The sequence below is a fragment of the Malurus melanocephalus genome, unplaced genomic scaffold (assembly GCF_030028575.1).
Source record: "Malurus melanocephalus ecotype Western Australia unplaced genomic scaffold, MMel_1.1 scaffold_204, whole genome shotgun sequence".
NCBI lineage: Eukaryota > Metazoa > Chordata > Aves > Passeriformes > Maluridae > Malurus > Malurus melanocephalus.
Genome location: NW_026623436.1, coordinates 1287384 through 1310829, shown reverse-complemented (window position 1 = coordinate 1310829; position 23446 = coordinate 1287384). Strand labels below are relative to the sequence as shown.

General features: G+C 44.3%; 1 protein-coding gene across 1 annotated transcript in view; it reads right to left on the bottom strand.

The window, feature by feature from the left end:
- Positions 1-23446, bottom strand: part of ME3 (malic enzyme 3) — a 118172-nt gene that overhangs the window by 3261 nt on the left and 91465 nt on the right. The window contains exons 6-10 of the mRNA XM_057373659.1: positions 22316-22419; positions 13030-13139; positions 2612-2709; positions 1311-1424; positions 555-660 (exon numbers count right to left, since the gene is read on the bottom strand). Coding sequence (XP_057229642.1) covers positions 555-660; positions 1311-1424; positions 2612-2709; positions 13030-13139; positions 22316-22419 — 532 coding nt within the window. The remainder of the gene's footprint in view (positions 1-554; positions 661-1310; positions 1425-2611; positions 2710-13029; positions 13140-22315; positions 22420-23446) is intronic.

Here is a 23446-nt window from a genome sequence, read left to right as displayed (position 1 = left end):
GGGGAATCAGGTGAGTGTCTCTGTGTGAGGCTGTCACTGGGCTTGTGGCTGGGCTGGTTGCTGCTATTTTTGTTACTACTTATTTTCACTTTGTTATACATATTAATAAAACTGTTATTCCCTTTCCCCCATACTCTTGCCTGAAAGCCCGTGTTTTTTTCCAAAGCTATAATAAGTCAGAGGGAAGGGGGGGGTCATATCCACCACTCCAAGGAGGGGGTCCCTGCCTTTATTGGCAAAACACCTGTCTTTCAAACCAAGACACCTGCCCAGCCTGACAGGGCCACGTTTGTTCATTGAGAGCCCTGGATCCTGCCTCCCCCAGCACCTCCCTCTACAGCCCTGTCTGGAAGAGCTCCAACAGCTCCAAAAGTGAGGAAGCCTATGCCCCACAACTGAAGGACAAAGGATACGGAAAACTCAACCAATAAAATGGAAGTAAAAAAGAGCTCATTTCGTTTTCACTAGGAGAACAAAAGGAGACTCTGGAAGAAAGACAGAAACTCTCCTAAGAACTGAATTGACATGAACAGGTCATGTTAAGTGAACTCCACCTATAACTGCTGTAGGCTTCACTTTCTGCACAACCTCTTCCAGTGTATCCACATGGGGGTGGTCCTGGGCAAACATTTCTTTCTCATGGTTCAGGTGGCTCCTGCCCTGTGAGAAAAAAGAAGGAGTCAAACTCTGGTCTGTTGGCAGAATGTGGACACATAACATAGTAACTCATCTTCTTCAGTTCACCTCTACCTAAAGCAGATTCCAACAGATCAGGACCTCAGCCAGTCAGGCATTGAGCTGTTGGTGCGATGTCACACTGGGCTGGCCTCTGCTCCTCTCACCCACTGAAATACCTTGACTCCTTGTGTGGAGGAAGGACCTGGCTGCCATTCGTTCACTTGTACATAAAGCAAAAGTCTCCTCAGGTCTGAGGAGGGACAAGRGCAGAGGCCCTGGGGACACAGGGAGTGCAGGATGGAGCTGGGCCARGCTGGGTCACCTAGCAGGGCACGATGTTGCTGTGCTAATACCCCAWATMACATGCAAGCTCTGCAGCACTGCTKGAGGMCATGGCCAGSAGGGTATCCTTCCACTTTAGAGGCCCAGCCCAAAGCACTGCCTTAGGGCAGCCAGTGCTGCTGGCACACTTGTCACCATGAGACCTAGTCCTCTGAAAGCAGGAGCAGCAATGCTGACACCAATAAAACTGCAGCCTTTTCTTCAAGGCTGAGCAGGGCTCCAGGGAATCTGCCTGCTCTGGCCTCTCCAGGTGGCAGGGGAATGGAGCTCAGCTCTGGAGACAAATTCACCTTCACAATCAGTCCCTTGGAGTCCACCATCCAAATTTTTTTGAYGGCATCCTCTCGTGAAACTCCTTCYTTTTCCATGGCCATGAGGATGAGATGAGCTATGCCCATTGCAGCCTGGAACACAGTATATAAACACTTCATTGGGACATCATTATCTTCTGGGGGAAGATTTTAATGAGAGATGGTTTGGGTCACCCCCCAACACTGCRCAAAGGAGGGAGAATTTCTGCCCCAGCGTTGTACAGTGCCAGGCACAGGGCTGATTTTAGCATTGTAGGTGCTGCCACAAATAGAAACCCTCACAATCATTCAGCAGAGCAGTTACAGATGAGGCTCAAGAAGCAGAGGTGACAAGCAGAGGTGACAAGCAGACAATAAGAGGAGGCTGCAGCTGCTGCAGGGGAGGAAAAGAGGCAGATGCTTATAAAGTGCTGGTGGCAACGCCAACACAGAGGAACTCAAAGCCAAGTGGGACTGATGCATCTGAAATATGGCCATGAGGAAAGTCTTCTCCCATTCCTGCCAGGAAARCAGCCCTGGACATGCTGTGGTTGTKGTCCTACAGCTGTGCCTGGCCCTCCTGCCCAGATGGGGACTAACAAGGCAGGAGGGGCTCTGTGCCGCAGAGATGGCGACCAGCACGGATGTGTCTGCCAGCAGGGGTGGAGAGAGAGAGCAATCTTTGTCTCAGTCAGGGGCAGACAAATAGGAACAGAYCTTCCCAAAGTCTCACGGGTGGGTGAGAGCTGAGACAGGTCCTGGACCAACAGCTTTAGTCCATGGATCAGGCTTTGGAGCCTTTTTCTTCCTGCTCTCTCTTTGAGCAAGGTGTCATACAGGTGACCTGACTTCTGCCATGCGACACTATGACTGATTCCAGAAAGCAAGGCTGTGTTCTTTCAGTTCTTTGAGTCTGAGTCCTTTGGATTCTGCTGCTAAAGAAATTCTGGTTTACCCTAGACATCAACCCTGAGAACTCAAACCAGCCTCCTCAATATTCCTGCAGCATTCTGCCTCAAAAAGGACTTCCCTAAAGGTGTTAAAGCCCCACTGACAAAGCCTCGTAGCATCCGCAGAATCTGCCCAGGACTTGTGGGCCAAGAGGTCACTGAAAGGTTGTTGGTAAGTTCCCCACAGCAGCAAGATCCACCTGTAGGGCCCAGTCTGCCCAGTGACAAGGAACCTGCTCCTGCACTTCATATTCATGAAGCCAAGACTTGCAGGAAGTTTTAGGGTTGACTTTTGTCTTTCTTRATTTGGAGATGAAGTGTATTAAGGCACAAGCTCAGGAACATTCCTACCTCTCCAGCTCCCTGGAAAACAAACTTCTGGTCAGAGAGCTTGTTCTTTGTGATCCTTAAGGCTGCAAAGATACCAGCGACTGCAACAGATGCTGTGCCTGAAAGAGAGAAACACCATGAGATGGACGTCCTGGCAAATGGCTTGTCTGCCCCGCAGGTATACTGTCAGGAACCTTGGGGTAAGAGCCATTCTCTTAGGTTCTGTCACTAAAGGATCAGAGTGCCTTCCCTGTGCTGAAATATTAACACTCAAATTCTGCTGCAAGGCTGCAGAAGACAAATCTTCCTCCATGTAGAGTCAAAAGGACCAAAATCCTAGAATGGCAGAAGAAGTCATGACCTAACTCCCAAGGGTTCAAGAAGYAGGTGACTTGTCTAAGGTCACATAAGACCTCTGTAGCAGATCAGTGGTGTGAACTTGGGTCCTCTTGTCTCCAACATCCTCTGTGATCCTAGAATTACCATCCTCTTCTCCTGATTACCCTCACAGCCCAGAATAACCATTTTTTACTCACCTAACACCATGACACCCTGACTCACAGCCATCACACCTTGCTGCCAGGCATTAAGGAGTCATTGAGAACAGAAGCTGGTCCCAGATGAATGAGAAACAGTGCAGTAAATGGAGCACAGAATCCCGCTTTTACAGCCACTGTGATATCTACAGCTTTCCATCCTTTAAGGGGGACAAATGTCAGACTGAGTACCTGCCTTCACTTCACATAACTCACTTATAAATCACATGAAGCATTCATCTAATGTCCTGTGCCAGGTGAAGGAATATGGTGGAAAGAAATCAAGTAAGGCACAAACTAGTAAGGATTCATGCACTGGCAGTATCTAATCTCACCTGGGCAAGCTGAGTGCAAGCGTTAAAGGGGACCTGGGAGTGAAGAGGAAGTTTGATCACAAAATATGTGAAGTTGGAAGGGCTTCATAAGGATCTTTAAGTCCATTTGTTTTATTCCTTAGCATCTGAAAGAATATCAGTTTGGGTAKGGCCCAGTTTTGATCTGTTCTCAGCTCTAATGTTGGTCTCTCMATTCTCATTTGTAGAAGCTTAGTCAGAAATCAGGGAGTGCACAAGCAATGAGTCTTGTGGGAGTGGTCATGGTTGGGGCAGGCAATGACCACTTTAGGCTAATACACCTGATTTCACCAAATTTCCAGCATTTCCTATTTTCCTGCCCGTGTAATCAGCCAGTGCTTCAGGGTTTCAGGTAGCCAGTGCTTCAGTGAGGTTCCCTGCAGGATCCTTAGGGCCTGGGGTGCTGCAAGGTATTAGGAACAGCCTGGCTGAGAAACAGCAGCTCGTGAGCAGACATGACCACGAGCAGTGACACCAGCAGATGGAGCTGCCTCATCTCTCAATGCCCYAGAAAACAAATTCAGCTTTTCCTGCTTCTTTACTTTGGTGCAAAAGCCACAGGYGAGCTAGGAATCTGCTGGTATTCACTGGGGAATGATTCTCTTATAATTTCCTAGCAAGCAGAAAACCTAGTGGGAGCACAAGTACTTTGCCAAAGAAGTAAGTTTATCGACAGGACTTGTTTGGGAAACCTATATAAACTACTCTGAAAAAGAAAATCTTTATTGGCCAGACCAGAAGTATTCGAAAGTACAATCTGCTCATCWGCATTTTGTGATTGCAACTCAGATGAGTTTAGTTGTTCAAAAATTAATAATTAGCCTCTCTTAAGAGTGACTGTGCTTTAGCAGCAGATACAGCAGCCACACTCCAGCAGCAAATGCGGTGTTCACACTGGCACACCAGCACAGAATGGCAGCATTACTTCATAGAACCACAGAGGTTTGGGTTGGAAAGCACCTCAAAGACCATCAAGTTCAACCCCCCTGCCATGGGCAGGGACACCTTCCACTTGACCAGATTGTTCCAAGGTCCATCCAACCTGGCCTTGAACACTTCTACAGATGAAGCATCCACAGCTTCACGAGGGCACTGCAAATATTTGTGTCCTAAACGCAAAATAGATGAGACTGATGGATGATGGCTTTGTAAGCTTCTTTCTTGCAATGAATCACTTGAGAAACTTGCTTCAGCATCAAGGATGCCRAAGAACTCCCTTCATTAGCTTAGAAAAGTTTGTAGCATTACATTTCCAGATCCAGACCTTCTGGGTTCAGTCAGTTTAAAAGGGAGTTGATGGCGAGGGAACCAGCCTCTGAGTGCCCTATTACTTCAGTATTAACATGTCAGACAACTGAAGGAAGTGCACAAAGAATTTCTTCTTGCTCCTCTTGCACTAAATCTCTGCCTTTTAAAGCTGTATTTAGGGTAGTGCATTTGGCTGGTGAAATGCCATTGGACTAGGAAAATTACRAAGGAAGATAATGAACATCCAAGGAATTTAGAAGAACACCAGGTAATTGCCTAGTTTTTAGATTTTGAGTTTTCTGGGTGTCACATCAGCAGTCCATGCTCATTGCCTGTGCTTTGATAGGTCTGTCATCAGCAGGACTGCCTGGTGTGTTGCCATGGCAGATGCTGAGGATGGGACTCCTCTAAACGAAGTGTGTGACCCTGCTCATGCTCATGCCAAAGCAGCCATCTGAGCTGGGCCAAATGAGATGCACCCTACAGTCACTACCACCACATTATTTAAGAGAGAAAAGGTAACTGGAATACATGCAGGTGCTTCTGTTGCAAACATCTAATCCGTGTAGGAAGGGGTTCCATCCTGTAAGTCTGAACTGCAAAGAGATGGGAAGACACCAGAATGCCCAGCTGTCAGCATGCAGTAGAGTATGAGCATCTGTGTGTGCACTCACACGTGTTCACACACTAYTCCAAGGCTCAATTTGCACAGAAATTCCTAATTCCCTGTGTGGGTGGGAGTTAATCAGTTTTTAACTGATCAGAGTTAAAAAAACAGAAGTGAAACCATTACAGTGTGATGGTGGGTCAGGTCACAGCATTAGCAGTGTCAGATGCCTGAGAAGTATTGAAGAGAAATGTAGCTGAAGAAATATCTTGTTTCTCTTGGTCCTGACCCAGGCAAAACTGCTTTATACCCTATGATTGTCAAGAAGTCTAATGGGACAAATGCTGGTTATCTGCAAACCCATTTAAGTGGGAAATGCTCTTGAGAGATTCAGCAGAGGGACTTGAGGTACCTTACAAAGATGCCACTAGCAGGAATATGACAAGTGGGGTGTATGGAAAGAAAGGAGGCATGGATTCAGTCTGCAGAGAGCTGAGGGACTGGGTGTGCCCTGACTCATCCCCTGCACTTGCACTGCAGCTCTGACTAACAGCAGGGCTCTGTTCAGCTCTGCCCCTCCTAATCCTCCTCTCTCTTTCCAAYGTGTTTCTAATCCCTCCACGTCTCCATAATTGCATCTCACCCCCATTACTCAAGTAATAAAGTTACTGTACTTTGGCCTTAGCTCAGTATTTTTCTTTGATAATTACAATTTCTGAGCATGGAGCAACAGAGCATCTCCGTGGAGAAGAGTTCACAGCTGGTTCATGTAATGAGTTGGCTAATCACTGTGCTTCAGTTCTAAAACAATCACAAAGCCAGACTGGGGTGGGGAACTCCTCACCATGGCAAGAAAAAAACAGCCATCCTTCATCACACTGGTCTATCTGTTTTCCAGAGAGACTGAGTGCTGCTGTTGTGGATAACTGCTTCCCTAAGTAATCAGCAAGAGCCAGCTTGGCTGGTCTGTATCTGAGGTGAGATATGGAGGGGTACAGAGAGAAGAAAGGAAAGTGCTTGCAAATCATCCTGTCTATCCAAGACTCAAAGTGAGCGCTAAACGTGATATCACAAAATAACAAGCAGACCTTGGGACCTCTACAGGAAGTCCAACAGGACCAGTACAGAAAAGAGAAATTTAAAACTAAGGTATACCCAGGAACACGGCCATCTCTGCAGGAATTAATCTCTGACACTCAGGCACTTTCAGAATATTGTAAAACTTTAAGGAAAATGCCGTGCTGTTGATGTTGTACTACTGCAAGTGAGAACAAGCCCCAGTAGATGTCAGTGGAGGTACATTGGAATATAACCTGAGGAAAAATCTGCTCCACAGCATCGAATGGGAAAGGCTACAGCAGGGAGGCTCCCATTCCCGGGGACCTGATCCTTCCTCAGAGTGGGGAAAGAGGGCACAGGGGCGAGCAGCTTTGCACATGGAGTTATGGGCAGCACTGTGAGAGTCACCAGGGAAAGAGCTGCCCAGTGCCAATGCCAAAGCTGTGCAGTGGGTGGGTGACAGCAGCCAGCAGCTAAGCAGGGGACATGGGGCAAAGTGTGGACCATGTGGGTGCTTGGGGACAAGAGTCCTCTCATGCTGATGGCTGGCACTGCCCTGTCACCTGTCCCGGAGGGCTGACTGAGCTGAGCCGAGTGTCACCACCATGCTGAATCCTTCCAACAGCAKCAGCAAGGGGAACGTGCAGCCACACCACTGCCTGTTCACTCAACACCTGTGTGGGTGATTCCCCCTTCTCCACAGTGCAGTGGTGGAAAAGATGACCAAATTCAGCCTGATCTTTTATTTTTTGCTCTTGACCTGCCTGCTTACACTTTGCCCTGTCAAAACCATGCCAATACGAGAGCCCCGGGAACAGCAAACTCTAGTTTAAYTGCTCCAGCAAAGTGCAGCCAAGGAAATATATCTAAATTTATGGATGAGGAGGAAGCCTAGGGCTTTTCCAAATTCTGGTTCACATTAACTCCCTGCAGCAGTTCCACCCATTGCTGGAAAGCAGAGTGGAGCTTGTCCAGATCCACTCCAAATGCATAATCAAAAGTCAAACACAACAAAGCTGGAGCAAAAAACCGGCCAAAGTGTTTGCAGCTCAAAGTCTTCCCCTCYATGGCTGCAGGCAAGTGTTACCCCTCCCCCAAAGGGCCCTCTGTAAGACATTAGGAAAACAAACCTAGAAATGGTGCAGAGTTAGTCAACAAGAAGAGCAGTAAGATGCAAAGCATTGATGCTCAGGGAAGGAGCTTGCTCTCTACAGTAACACCAGTGACACTGGTGGCCCAGAAGAGGTGGTGGCATGAAGAGGAGCTGCTTGACAATGGAGAAGCCTAATGAGGCTCTCTCTAGGCTCCTGCTTTTAATCTTTCTAYCATGAGGTGCTTGGATTGTACTACGTGTAACCTTAACAATGGGCTCTAACCATGGCAGCACCGCTGTGCCAACGAGGCTGAGCCCCCTCGAGCACCCACAGGGCAGAGGCTGTCAGGCACCCACCAGCACTCTGCCAGAAAGCATCCCATCCCCATTGCAGCAGTGGGAATGCTGTTCCATGCCAATAAACTGCTCAGAGCATAGCCCTGTTCTTCTGTTCATTTTGCCTCCTTAGCCTGGACTTAAAAGATCAGGGACAGCTTAACACAGAGGTAAYCTGTGATGTTCTTCACTTGCGATGGCATCTAGTGAATAAGAAAAACAGTAAACAAGAAAAGCAGGAGAGGAAAGGGAAACAAATGTCACAGTTCYCAAAAATGACAGAAGATATGGGCCTGACCTTTAGAATGCTGCACAGATAAGCCCAAGAAATGGAGGCCCATTTACAGCCTGGAGTCCATACTGTTCTGACTTGTCCTGTGTAGCAGTGAGTGTGTGAATTCAACACAAACCAAGGAGCTGACCYTTAAACAGTTAATGCACCAGCACCAAGGGGAAATGCAGCAGCCTCTTCTGCTGCAGGGCACAGCAGGTCCAGAAGGACTGTTAATAGTGAACCTCCACAGGACGAAGAACACCTCCACATCTCTCTCCAGGCTGGGTAAATCCCCAGGGRAAGCGTGCTGCTCAGGAGCTGCCTGGCAGGACATTGCCTGCTTTGTTCCGCAGCACAGTATCGTCCCGCATTCCCTTCCTATTGTGCTTCCCCCTCCTYAGCTTCCTGTGGTAATTACCGATGCATTTTCCACGCCAGCTGAAACAACAAAGTAAGATACTGTACCATTTTAATCCRCTGAAATTAGTTACTGCTGAGCCAGGAGCTCACTTTGCCTGCTCCTCACGGCACATGGGAACGTGCCTGTGAAACAGGCCTCGTTTGMACATGATTTATTTCCAGCTTGCCCAAGTGTTTGAAGCAGCTCAGATTTGTGTCACTGGAGTCAGCCTGTTCCCAGCCTCAGCTGAGATCTGGAGCACTGTTGCTTCAGGCCAGGCACTGCTTYCTGAGGTGTCTTGGGAAGGTTATGGAAGGGTTATCTGCTAGGATAATGAGAAAAGGTGGTTGGTGGGTCAAGAGGTATTTTGAGGCTCATCAGCAGTCACACATCCTACAGCCAAGGGGAATCATTGCTCTGATGACTGAGAAAAGACTCAGAGGGGTTCAATGATAAGAGGGACTCTGAGCATTGCCCGCAGACTACTTTAGATAACAGGCTATGCTTTTGTGCACTCTTCTCTTTGCCCTACCTGTATGTGTGAAAAACTTTTGAATTACATCATCCAACACAATTATTTAAATAACACATCAAAATTTCTTCATTTTTCTGCAATTCTGCTAAACTTGCAGAACAACTTCTGCTGTTGAGTACTGAGCGAGCATCACAGGAGACAGCTAAGCTGAGCAGGTATGATTTGCCTTGGCCAGCAGAAGGCCAACAGCTTGCCAGACTGTGTCAACAGAAGTCAAGGCAGATCAAAGACAATGGTATTTTTTTTCTGTTTCAGCACTTTTGAGGTCATCCCTAGACTAGCATGTCCCATCTGGGGCTTTCAGCACAATGACCAATTGGAGCGAGTCCAGAGGAGGGACACAAATATGAGCAGGGTATACAGAGGACTGAGGGGCCTGGGTTTGAAAGGGCCAGAGGAGATGAAGAGGGCATCTGATTTCGGTTTACAAGCGTTGGTTGGAGTGTTTGTAAAGAGGCCAGATTCTTCTCAGAGGTGTACAACAAAAAGATGAGGGGCAATGAACACAAGTTGCATCCAGCAAAATTCCAATTAGATGTTAGGGAAAAAAATGTACAAGGAAGATGAGAAAACTTTGGAACAGGTAGCTCAAAGAGATTGTAGATACCCAACCTGTAGATATTGTGAAGTATTTGGCTGTACAAGGCTCTAAGGATCCTGAACTAACACCAAAGCTGGATCTGTTTGAAATTACTTTTTATTTGAGTGAAGGCTGGATGATGTCTAATGTCTTCAATGGCTTTATGTAATTTCTTGTACAAAGCAGTAATCTCTGGATTCACCAGACTGGACAACTTTGTAAGACTTTTAAGTTGTCTACTTTCTGTTTATCACCATGAACAATTAAGCGGAGCAAAGTCAGAGCAGGAAGAGARAGAGCAGGAGCTAAAGCATTCTCACGTCCCTCCAATTTCTTATGTGCTTCAGAGCCTGCCCCGTACTTTACAGGGAAAAAGGAAGAAGTGGCAATCAGTTTTCTCCCTCAGAGCTGTAATTGAAGCTGTTGCCCCTTGTGTGAACCCAGACAGAGCTGGGAAAGGACTGAATGTCACCACCCCCTTAGAGGAAGGAGAAGCACTCCCTTAATGGGAGCTCCCACGTGCGGGCACTGTGAGCCAGCTCCTGCCAGCTCCCAGGCTAATGGCTTTCAGAATAAGCAGTGGCCAGTGTGAGCCAGCTCCTGCCAGCTCCCAGGCTAATGGTTTTCAGAATAAGCAGTGGCCACTGTGAGCCAGCTCCTGCCAGCTCCCAGGCTAATGGCTTTCAGAATAAGCAATCACCTCGTCCCAGTTTGTGGTACCTGGCAGGCATCCTGCTCAGCATCAGCAAACTGGCTCCAGCTGGAAGGGGTCTGAGTCACTTTGATTCTCTGGGGTTAGGATAGTTTTGGAAATACAGTACTTTGTAGGACAGAAAAAAAGAAAAAGTAGGTGTTAATATTTTAAACTGCTTTTCATTTTCTGTAGGCCCTGGGGCAGCAAGAAGGAGGGCTAAAGGAGCTTAAGAGAAGCAATTCATACTTTTCTTCCTTATCTCATCTGTGTGTGTGTGTCTGTAGGCACAGCATCCAGAGTCCAACTAACCAATGATCAGTKAGTTTAAATTAGTACAGCTCAGACCTGATCTAACTTGCACTGCTTATGCCTAAGATGTGTTTTTAATTCAATATACTGAAAACATTGCCAGCTCAGAAGTTGGAATAATTCAACCTTTAGGTAGTCTGTCCCTGCTTCCCTTGAGTAAAATTAATCAGGCCTGCTTAAACAAGGCTTTGTATAATTCTCATTAATCATTTAGACACCACTTATATTGAACTCCAACAGTTTTTAAAGTAGGTGAGTCATGAAGCACCAGCATGTTAGAAAAGAGAGAGTCTAAGGTAAACSCAAAGAACAGGGGAGTGTAAGTGAGAAAATGCCACTTCCTACCTTTCTCATATCTGAGGATACAGAGGGTGGGTAAATTAGGCTACTGCTCCCAGATTCAACTCTATTATCTCTGACTTGACTGCAAGACAGAGTCTAACTGCATAGATCCTCATTACTTCAGCATTCCAAAGGTCCTCAAAACTCATTTCTGACTACAACCCTGGCTTGGATTTCCCTTTTCCTTCTGACAGCTCCATAAAAATACCTGAACAGGAGCTTGCTTCCTTTGAATCCTTGCTTGTGCAAAAGATCAGCAGGATTTCTTTACTTATCTACTACTGAGAAACCAGTGCCAGCAAAATACTTTATTTGAGAATGTAACAATATTTTATTACAAAGAGGTAAAATCCTACTGTTTCAACAGGCRGGACTCTAAAGAATTTTTGGGGCACTTGACATCTCCCGTGCACTGTGACATGACTGGGGAGGATCAGATAAGGTGCATTTAATGACGATAGTGTTTGACAGCRCCCTCCTGGATGTGGTTTGTTCCTCTGGAGCAGTCATCACCAGGAACTGTCTGAGGTACTCAGCAATGACCTATGGCCAGAAGAAATTRATGAAAAATAGTCTCCTGCTTCCCACTCAGAATCTTCAGTTTAGCTCTAATACTCTCTTTTTKTCCTCTCTATTATCAAACAAACCTTTCCAATTCATCAAGAAACCTTTAACATTCACTCTAGTTCTGCCAAGAATACCTACATCCAAGTCCCTGTGTGTGATTCGCCACATCACCTGGCCTCTTTTTGACTGCTGAGTCCCCTTTACTTTCAGAGAGAGCAACTGATCTAAAAGAAATGTTTACAACATTGGTTTCTTATTATGGGCTTCATCTGCCCATCTTCAGAAAAGTCTGAGCATTCAATACTTCAATTCATAAAGGTATCTCTTGGGTTTTCTTTTTCTGTGCTTCTCTCTCCACTGAAAGATTTTTGGGGTGGCAAGARCACCTGATGAGTCTTCTTGTACAGGGCTATCCATCTGCTCTTCCCTGAAATGCCTTTAGCTTCTCTGCTTCTAAACCCTCTTCATGAAAATGTCTGAGCAGCTCCATACATCCTGTTACATCAGCCATATTTCTGCAAACCAGGATTTTACTCCTTGTGTCAGATAGGAAGAAGCTGCTATGCACATTGCCAAACATTGTCAGATAATCAGCAGATGCAGAAATAGCACTGGCAAGCCTGCTCACAAAAGAACCAGCATTGTGTGAAAAATAACACTGATGTTTCTTTCAGTCTCTTTCAAGTACAAGTGAGGAYGAGCCCAGCTGACTGCAAATAATTAAATCAAGCATTGGAAATCTCTGCATGTTTCAAGCAGGACTAGACAAAAGAAAAGATGAAGGGACTCAGAAGAGAACTGGTTGTTTGTAGACACTTGGGAAGATCCTGTCCCTGTCAAATGGGCAAACAGCCCTTCCAATGGTTTAAAGCAAAGTCAGCACCAGATCAGGATGCAAATTGCATCCCTCTGGGCACTGAGCAATCTCGCTGACTGCTGAGCCTCTCAGGGCCCAGAAGACATGCTGGTCATAACCCCAGCCTTGCTGCTGCCACTTCCCTTTGACACTGGAAGAGTTATGTTAACCACCCYAGGGGAGAACAGGTCTGTTCTCAGATTACTGCAGGGTTAGCATCCACTGAGAGGAAAGAAGCTGGTTTACCTCTATTTTTGTACATGCAATAAAGAGTGTTACAATGGAGGGAAAGTGCCAGCATCAGCTAATGAGCACCTGGCTCATGGAAACRGAAAGCCTTCCATAACTGTTAAAACATCATCATTGTTTTAGCTAAATTATAGAAAAYTATTGTAAGTCTCTAAGTTACCTGGATAATATAAAGCATATGATTAATTTTCTCCCTTGAACATTTCTATAATGAACAGCCAAATTCCTAAAAACAATGGAGACTCACTTTTCAACTCAGATGGCTGTGCTTTTGTTTTTATTTCTAAATGCTTACGTGTAAACTCTAAAATCTGTCAGACATCTGACTACTACAGTCTTGTGATATGAGCCACCTCTTCGAATGACAAGGTGAAGGTTAAATTTTATTTAGCAGTACTTACCCTGAATATCATCATTGAATGTACAGTATCTGTTGCGGTATTTATCAAGGAGTCGGAARGCGTTAGCATTGGCAAAATCTTCAAACTGGATCAGACAATTCATGCCGTACCTGCCCGTTAAAGCACAATTTAAAATGGATAAATATATTTACACAATATAGGACAAGACATGCACCTTTTACCAAGACAAAGTAGCTAGACACTCTAGTGCAGAAATAAAAGTATTATTAGAGAAATGCAGCACAGTAACAGCAAACAGGATCACATCCATYCCAAGGTCCACACACGCAGAAATGGCAAGTGATCAGGAATAAATTGTATTCATAATTCAAGTGGCTTCTTAATAAGTGTATTTATATACCTATATATATTTATATGCATCTTTGGACTTTTCATATGAGACATTTTCAGTGGTGTATTTGCAGAGGAGCTTCTCAAACCAAAGGAGATGCTCTTTCTACTGCAACTGCCACATGGCAATAGAGCAAATCTGACTGCAAAAGGGACACCAGCTAAAGGGACACCACCAAGGGCCCACTTCAAATGTAGGTGGCAAAGAGATGAGAAAAAATCTGCTTATTGGATCCCATGGTGTGAGGACTGAGTGGTTCATGGTGTGATTTCACAGCCACATTACTGTGCTTTGGAAATATTTCTGTCCAGTGAGTTTTTTAGCAGGAAACCAGCATGCAGTGACAGATAGTGACCTGTAGAGTGACAAGGCAGAAAATGGTTGCAAACTTTCCATAACTCTCCAGTAATTTCAAGCAATTTCAAGGACAAATATGACTGCAGTATAAATTGGGTAATATGAAGACTGCTCCATGTGTATACCCATTCAGCAGTTTGTATGACTCTAGGCTGAAATTAAAGTTTTGCAAATAAAATCTAAAAGGCCCATAAGTAATMATTTCTCACACATAAATATGATAGGGCAGTGAGAGAAACTCAGGGAATGAGTAATGCAGCCATCAGCAACCTCTGGGCTGCAGGCAGGTCAGGGGCTCTAAAGAGCTGCACTTTGTTAGAGATAGCATCACCTTACATATCTCCTATTCAGACTTTCCTCCCTTGCCATTGAAATCTGAGGCAGAGCAACTCTGCTTTAGCCTAGAAATTGATACTGGATAAAACATGCTCCATTTGAGAACTGTGGCTCCTGTCATGAAAAGGTCTTTTCATGGCACTCACAGTGTGGGCAGTCAGGCTCTCCTAGAACAGCCTTGAATTTATTATTATTATTATTTTCCACTTCAAGTATATCTGTCAGTAAGAAGACAATGGTAAGGACATGCATTGTGCTCCTTTSTTTTTCCATCATGAGAAACTCTTCTTTGCTAAACCCCCAGTCTCAAAAAGGGACAAGGGTTGGCTCTAACCTTTGCTTCCCATTCTCTGTGTTTGCTTTTAGAAAAGGACCACAAAGGGGACAGAGTGTTTAGTAAGGCCTGCAGCAACAGGACAAGGGGTAATGGTTTAAAACTAAAAGAGGGTAAATTCAAACTACATATAAGGAAAGGATTTTTCACAATGAGGGTGCTTTAAGATTGACACAGGTTGCCCAGAGAGGTGGTGGATACCCCATCCCTGGTAACACTCAGGGTAAGAATAGATGGGGCTCTGAGCAGCTTGGTCTGGTTAAAGATCAGTTTACTAATGGATGTTTCTCTTATTCATCACTGGAATGTGTAAGGAAAACGTGGCTAAGAGGGCCATAGACAGCCTGGACACAGCATCCAGGACATCTGCTAATATCTCACAGCAAATAATTAGCAAATCTTTATGCAACTTCAGTTGCTATAGAAACTATTTCTCTAACACTGGTCTTATTTATTGGTATCGCTGAGGAAGTAACATTACTGACTTGCTTAACAAAACCAATGATCTCAGCCAGCATTAATGTACGTGTGACYAGCTCTGGGAATTCTTTCCTCACTTCACACTTGTGGTCTGCAGGATGGGACAGTGCACAAGCAACTTCTGTTATTGTCTTTGATCCCTGCTTATTAAACAGAACACATCTCTGGAGATGCCTCTTTCTTCACAGTCTCTGTGAAGASAGTCCAAGATGATCAGCTTAAATGTAGATGTCTGACTTTAGACACCTAAATTAGGAGAGAAAATCTAATATAATCTAATTATCACAATTAGGAAGATCTTGTTGGAAAGCTCTTAAATATGTGCCATGCAATGGCTTATCACTCTTCCACTGCAATACTATGCTGCCCTTCAATGTTTTCAATTTCTTTGTTGACATCTGTAGAAATTTCCCTGCTCCACCCCTTGTGTATCATATGTGGTCCCATCAGCAAACACAGAAATACTTGAGGATGAAGTGAATTATACTGGCCAGTCTTCACCCATAAAACATAATGTTTTTAAAAATTAAACATGTTTTTAAAATGAAAACTGAATTTTGACAAAACTGGATTTTGCAAAATTGCGTTTCATTGGAAACACTGTATTTCACACTAAGAAACAAAAATTAATGAATTAATTTGGAAGAAACATTTTTTAATGAGGTATGCTTTTGTTGAACCAGGTAAGAAATTTTGCTCTGTTTAACCTGTGTCATCTGATATGAATGCAGTCCCAGTTAGTACTCACATACTTGATGTCTATAGTTGCAGGATGCCTTTTAATAGAAAAAGTGATYGTAAAGTGAGTATTTGAACAAGGATTTCTGAAGATCCACTCCCAGACCTTTAAATATTCTTAAATTTGCAGCTAGAATTGATGCTGGCCCCATGGGGAGATAGAGCAAACTGTTGCGATAGGAAGAGACTCCTGAGGTCAGTCTGCTTGGCTCATTGTGAGTTCTCAGATCCTTCCACTGATCCATGTGACTCATCTCCCAACTTTCAGCTGAGAGCCTGAAGGAGATTTGGAAGCCAAGATCGGCAGGTCACATCAGGACTGAATGCTTCCCAGTCCAGGAAAGGCATAGCCAGCTAAGGTTGGCTCTCTCCAGCAATCTCATCCTGACTCTCAGTGACTCATCTTCTCTAGAGCATTGTATCATCTTCTTGGCATCTGGGAAATGAGTAGTTAAACAGCCAGGATCTGACTGCCTTTATCTGAAAGAAAAGCTCAAATGTAGGCCATCAGGATTTCACTCTGACAAGGTACATTGAAACAGAGCAAGTGCCATTGGCCAGTGAGGTTTCTTCCACTCTCCAGTTCTTTCTCTCCCTTTCAAAACAGAAAAGTTGTATTTTTTGAGTGATTTTTTGTTTGAAGTGTTCTCATTCCTTTTGGGCACCGTGTGCATTTTGTGGGATCTCTGCAGTTCTATGTCTCCTTGTGGAACTGGAGCTTTCCCCTCAGCATGAGTCACTCTTATATTTGCAGGCTGTCAGAAAGAATGCTTGGACAGAGGTGTTTTTGAAACAATTCAGACATGCTGAAACTTGTAACTGGTTACACTCTTAAAAGAGTCATTATTTAATACTGTCACCATGTCTCCTGTTGGCTGCCAGACCGCCATCTGGGGGATCCTATTCTCTGCCACTTCTGGAATTAATTTACCCATTTTATAGAATTGGAAACAAAAATATAYACTTTATCAGTTCTTTCTTGTCCAAGAAAATTCACTGGTCCTCCATGGCAAAGATTATATTGCTGTCTCATTAGTTTGCTTATTTTGCGRTTTTGTGCCATAAATAATTATGACCCAAATTCTGGCTGTGATACCTTACAAAAATCTTCCTATGAAAATAGCCTCACTGGGAAATGCTTTATAGAATGGTCCCATACACTGATTTTAGTCCAATCYCCAGCTTTGCCTAGCACATCTTGTACAAACAGTACTTTCAATGAAACAATATACTATTGATTAAAATAATAGTACAAACTGTCACCCTAATGAAGGATGATTCTAGGAGCTAAACACATATAATGTTACAAGCCTATGGGTCTATTGTAAAAATTATCACCTGAAAATCTTTATTGAGATAATTTTCTTTACTGAGATAATTTTCTGGAAAATAACAAACAAATAATAGGATTCATGCTTTCATCCTCCCCTGCAGAGGATAAGACACATTGTCTTGGATGACCAYGTGTAACAAGGGGTAGAACAAAAGTGTGGAACAAAAGAGCATAAATCTCAGAAAAGAAGGCAGATTCTTTCCTGGTGACATGGCTTTTAGCATCTTTAGTCAAGAGACTTCTCAGTTGCCTAAACAATCTGATTATGAAATATTTTCTTTCATCCTCATTTGTATGTATTCTCTTTGAGTTCATCCAGACTCAGTATAAGCCAYGAAGTCAGAGAGGAAAAAAATCATGAGGCAGCAATTACCATTTGAGAAGCATCTGACCAAAACTGCCCACGTCAGAACTTCAAGGGTGGCCTGAGGATCTGTGCAGCGCCTTTGCTCACCAGTATCAAAAAGGCTTTTTTTTTCTGACAATGAGAAGGGAGTATAAGACATTCCTAAGTGCTTGAAAAAAATGTATTTGCAAGAAGATCCASTTCCTTTATGGAAAGAATCACAAGAAGGAAGTTCTAGTCCTGGTCTGAATTTAAGACTTTATAGTACTGCTTTCAGCCATTCATGATGCAAGGAATCTGCTTTGAGGAGCTAGACTCCTTTTCATAGTCTTAGATAATGCCAGACAGAGAAGAAACAAATTGTCCTTGCCTTTTTTATCTTCTCATTGCTGCTTGAACACCAGCAACCAAAGTTCTGATTTCCCAGAAAAAAATGGGAATTTCTTTTTGCAGATTTCGCACATCCTATCTTATGACTTCCAAGCAGTAAGAGCAGCATTAATGGCTGTTATGGCCATTCCAGTATTTTTATGAAAAATGACATCATCCTTCTTGCAGTTGGTCTGAGGAAGGACGGCAGCTGGAGCTACGAGGCTTCTCAGGAGCAGGGCACAGGCAGGAGGTGCAACCATATCAGTGCTGACCCTCAGGCGTAGCCTTGAGCTACCCTCTGGCACTCAGCAAGGAACAGAGCCTCACCCTGTGCCTTCTGCACAAACAGAGCTTCTCCAGCTGCATCCTTCTCARACTGCTCTGGCGAATCTGGAGCGGGTGGAAAAGTCCAGACAGAAAGCCTGGACCACAGGGCTTTGTTACTCTGTTGCTTTGTTACTCTTCGTGACATCTGTTACTGTTACTCCAAAGAATTTGAACTMAAGGTCATAAAAGCCACAGTGATCCCTAGCAGCATATCTGGAGCTCAATCATTCCTCAGCAGCAGAGAATCAAACTAATGAAACCCAAATATTATTCTTTGACTTAAGATACCATCCAGTGTCTTAAAGCAGATTASAAATGCTGGCTGATAATCTTACCCCACATCAAACCAGGACATTGGACAGCTGYGGTGGCACTTCCATTACCATCACTTCTCCATCATGAATGGTGCCAGGGTCTCTCTGGCCATAGTTAAGTGGGGCAGATGGGCAAGCAGAATATCCACCTCATATTCCCATGAGGGCTGGAGCTGGGCTTCAAGGACCAGCCCTGCCAGGGCACTCGGGATGGTGTGCAGATCCCTGAACAGACACAGGTGCCAGTGGGAGGCTTTGGGTGTTAGCAGTATGTGCCTAGAAACTGGTGCCTAGAGCTTTGAGTCTAATCTTTCAGGAACTTAGCCAAGTTAACCAGAGCGTGTGAAGAAATAACATGGGAGCATCTGTACTGGTGATTTTGTTTCTGGAAAGTGCTGGTAGATTTGTGATCCATGACCCTGCTGAAACAGAGGTGAGTTCTTTTCCAAGAGGTTYTGATTGTTGGAGAGCACATGAGGCCTGACTTGGTAAGTTTGTGGGTCAAAGTACTGGGAAGGCATTAGGCAAAGAGAAATCAGATGWGGAACAAACACAAGGAAAAATGAACTCAGCAAGGTACTTTCTTTCTTTTCCCATTTGATCTCCTGATGCCTTCTGTGCTCTGCCTATGGCACAAGCTGACASAAACCTTGTTCCCCTGGTCACTCTGTTAATAAGCACTGATGGGAAAGGAAAGGGGAGTGARGTTGTCATGAGGTTAATGAGGCTTCTGAGACACGGTTTGCTGGCGTGGGGAACTGCATCTTGTAGAGTCTCAGGCTGCATGATCCACATCTGCCAGCCAGCGACTGAGGCTAGGGCTCAAAAAACAGGCTGGAATTCTGGGACAGGCCATCCATCGACACAACTGGCCCCTCAGAGCCACCAAGCTGTATTGTAGCTGCATGATGAAAGCTACAGAAGAATTAATTTGATCAAATATTCAAGCCCCAGAAATTCTGGGGTTTATTCCGATTATGATCCTTAGACACTTTCGGTGAATACTTATTTCAGCCTGAAGAAATACCATGTTAAGAGTAACTTGTCCTTTGCACAGTAACTGAGCAGAGAGAAAACTGAAGCAGTGCATGTTTCYCATGTGAAACATTTCTGCTCTCTGTGAGAAAACAGACTTTTGTCAGGCTGCTTCATTCAGACACAGGTAGGCTCAGTGGGSCAAATTTTGCATGTAGTTGCTTCCCAAGAGGAGCAAAAGGCATAGCTTTGAGCTGTTATTAAAGAGCTAAGTCATTTCACATGTTTTAGGTGAAAGAGTAATGAATGGAGGTTTAGGCAGCAGGAAAACACAGAAATTTATCCAGCTGTTTCAGARAGGGCCTGTTTTTCTAAAAAAAGCCCAGAGTGTCCACACTTTATTCTGAAATAAAGTTTCATMACTAGGTGGGTGTTATGAGACCAGGAGCCCTTTCTACTGACTCTATGGGTCTCCAGCAACAGAAATTTGACATCTGTTTGATAATATTATTCCATTAGAAGATTGAATCTTCATTCCCCTGGCTTTTTTTTTTTTTTTTTTTTTTTTTTTTTTTTTTTTTTTTTTTTGTGGGCTCTGACACGTTCCACTTCAGTGACAAACATCCCTTGAGCCAGCAGTGATTTGACAGGGTGGGAGGTTCTCCTGCAGAGGAACTGATAAGTTTCTCTGAAGAAATGGTTTCCATGAGAAGTTAAAGCATGCTCAGCAAGCAGACAAAACTTCTGCATGAGTATCAGGAAGAGAAGGAAACCCCCGAATTGCAAGGAATTTGTTGCAACCCAAAAGGTTCCTCCCAAAGTGACTGAATGTGCATGTGACATTAGGGACTTGCATTAGAGATTGCAGCAGCTCACACTCACAGGGTGCCTCRTAAGTGGAAGCAGGCTACAATAAAGCAGCATGTTCCTGACCTTCTGAACAATTTCTGCTTTTGTCTGTAACAGAAGCARGAGATCCTGCTGGGTTGAATCCAATCATTCCAGTGGAAATTTGAGCCTGAATGAACCTGTTTTATATGGGTTTGCCAAACCCAGGCTGATAGCAGGATTATCCACCAGCCCAGAGAGCACAAGGATCACACCCCAACAATGTTTCAAAGTACACTGGTGGTCAGGATAATATTGGGTAATATCTCCTTTTGCTCTAGGATCTCCAAATRCTTACAGAAGTGAATGGAGAAGGGAAAACAGATTTTTCCAGCCCCACTTTGCTGAGAACTTTCAGAGGCCTTAGTGTGYTCAGGAATTCATCCTGGTTAAGGGAAGTAGAAAAGCTGGGATGGGGCCAACTTGATTACCAATACTTGGATGAAAGCATTAGACATGACTTCACCACCTCTCAAGATAAGAGTTCATTGTTTCATGGTCTTCTCCCTTCAAGGTGGAGATTAGCTCATGTAAACTAAACACAGAAAATAACAGCCAATCCTTCCTCTCCAACAGCAAGCACAGAAAAGGCGAATTGTCTTCAGTGGGTGCAATGAGCTTTGCATTTAACAACACAACCATAAATCTCAGCATAAATTGMTGATGGCTGAGACCATAATCTGCATTCTCATTGTTCCTATTCTATCATCAACACCAACGCTGCAATACCCCCATGGCTTTCTGGCCAGAAGGAAGCAGGATAGGGTTTCCCTGAAGGATTAATTAGTGACTACAATCAAAATAAACAAAACCTCCACAAATCAACCCYGATGACTCCAAAATCTTTTCTACTTGTCTCTTGTGATTTTCTAGCTGTGTTTTACCAGTTTTCTAGCCTCTAAGAATTTCTTCCCACCAGATAATGCCTAAAGTACCTAACGTAATACTACAATGTAATCAAATGACATTTCAGTCAAGCTYTTTAATCAAATATAAAGAAAATTCAGCTGTGACTGAATGGTCCTCTGCATTTCTGCCCCTATTTTCTCCACCCACAGCCAGCTGGGCAGTCACATCACATGTAAACACATCCTTCTGTGGATGGGTAGGTGCTGTCATGGTGCCTCCTGCCTCCAGGGAGATGGGGTAACTGAGAGTTAATGACACATGTGCCACCCATTCCCTCCCATTCGTGCAGGAACACACACACACACACACACAGCTGGCTGGACACACAGGCAGGGGAGCATCAAACACAGCTCTTGCACTGGGAAGAAAAGACAGGCAGCAGCTTGGCAGTCCAGCACAGACTGCAGCTCTCTGCTGCTCCTTATCAGTATCATCTACAGCTTTAGGAAAGGCAAACAAAGCTGCTTAGGAGCTTGGAGTTTTCCAAATATGAGTCTTTTTGACTTAACAATTGTCCTCACTTTCCTTCTTATGATAATATTTCCAGGTAGTCCTGGAGATTTTAATACACTTTCTTTTATTTTTCAGAGGTGCTCAGGGCTGAGGTAGTGGTTCTGCTCTTCCCATATTAAACTCTCTTGTACATCAGAGACCCTCTGTCCCAGTTACTTAGAAATATGCAGTCTGTTGCACTGTTAAAAGGACAATACTTATAATCCTGGCCTTCTTACTCCATGGAGTTAAATGCCAACAGGGAACTTCCTGTTTTTGACAAAGCCATAGACAGGCAGTCTGCAGTCTCTACACCGTGTGAAGGAACGTGCCATTTCCATTTAGATGATTTCCTTCACAATGACGAGACCTAGAAACTTCCTTTATAAAGTGTAAACAAACCATAGTTTAGGTTCTGACTATGCTGAATGAGGCTCATAAATGCATGATGGAGGCCAGACACAGCCCACAGGACACATGTTTGACACCTCTGGCCTATGTGGATAGGAAATGCTTATAAATTGTTAGTCCCATTTCAGTTCTCTGGAGACAAATATTTTTGACACGGAGTGCTCAAGCACAAAGAGTCATTTGCAGACCACCCAGGAGACTTGCATAGAAACGACCTTCCTTTGCTTGGATGATCAATTATACTAATGTTTAGTTCAGGAGTTGCAACATTTGTTCTTAAATGGAAGCAGCCCGGATGAGCCATGTGTATAACCMCACTTACTTGTTGGTAACTGCCTGCATAAACTCATCAATCAGCTCGTCGTACTGTTTCCCACGAACCCTCTTGTGTTTCAGTCCAATATACAGTGGATCACTCAGGAGAGCCTAGGACACAAAGCAATTCTGTTGACATCTTCTCTTCCACGGATTGATGGAGGTTTATGTCCCAGCCCACCAAAAAAGTTTGTCTGATGCGGTGGTATTAATTTTACTTACTATGCAGTGGGCCAGCTCACACGTCTCCTCCCAAGCAGAAAGTGTTTCCATAGGAAGCTACGGACCATCTTTCAGCATAAATAAAGTCAGAGGGATGCAACACTTCTTGGCTGCCTTAGGAAATGGAGCTCTGCATGCCCTGAACAGCTCTGACAAAGACTCTCTGCCAAAGTGCCTCACTTCTGGTGAATAAAACTGATCCCATGGTGGGAGTGTCCACTGTGCATTCAGTTCTTAATTTTGCACTGAGGGCAGGACAGCTGTTGACCACAAACAGTGTTYTGTGCAATGAAGGCCGCCTGATGTACCTTGAAATGACGTGTCATTTAGACATTTTAGGTGACGCCAGAGGTGACCAGAATCAGTGGTCACACACCAAAATGCTCCCAGGCCCTGCACCTGCCTAGCACTCAWCTCGGTTATCTGGCATGTGTAAAGTCACGGTATTATCATACAACAGATTAATTTATATTTTGCTTCTCAATAGGAACATGAAACCAGGCCATTCCTCCAACCAATGCAGCAGGTGTTGARTCAGGATCCATAAACCACCTAAAAAGGACTGGGTCAGCCTGCAAATGGCATGTATTTTGGGGAAAAGCACAGGACAAACACTAGCAGGAGACAGGTGGGCTAACGCCTCTGTGAGTCACTGCAAAGGAACTTTACTTCCCTTCCAATTTCAGGAACTGAACCATCCACATGACGGGGGGGATGAGGCATCTCAAACCTATTGTCCTGCAGCCATATGGCCCTAAATATTGGCAGATATGGTAATATCAGATTTKTTTTTGCAGCCACAGCTGTTTTCCCTTAGAAGGAAAGATGACAGAGGTTTCCCTCTGAGTTTGATTCATTTGGGCTCTTCAGAGCCATGAAACAGAAAGRAGACCCATTTGCATTACTTCACTGACTG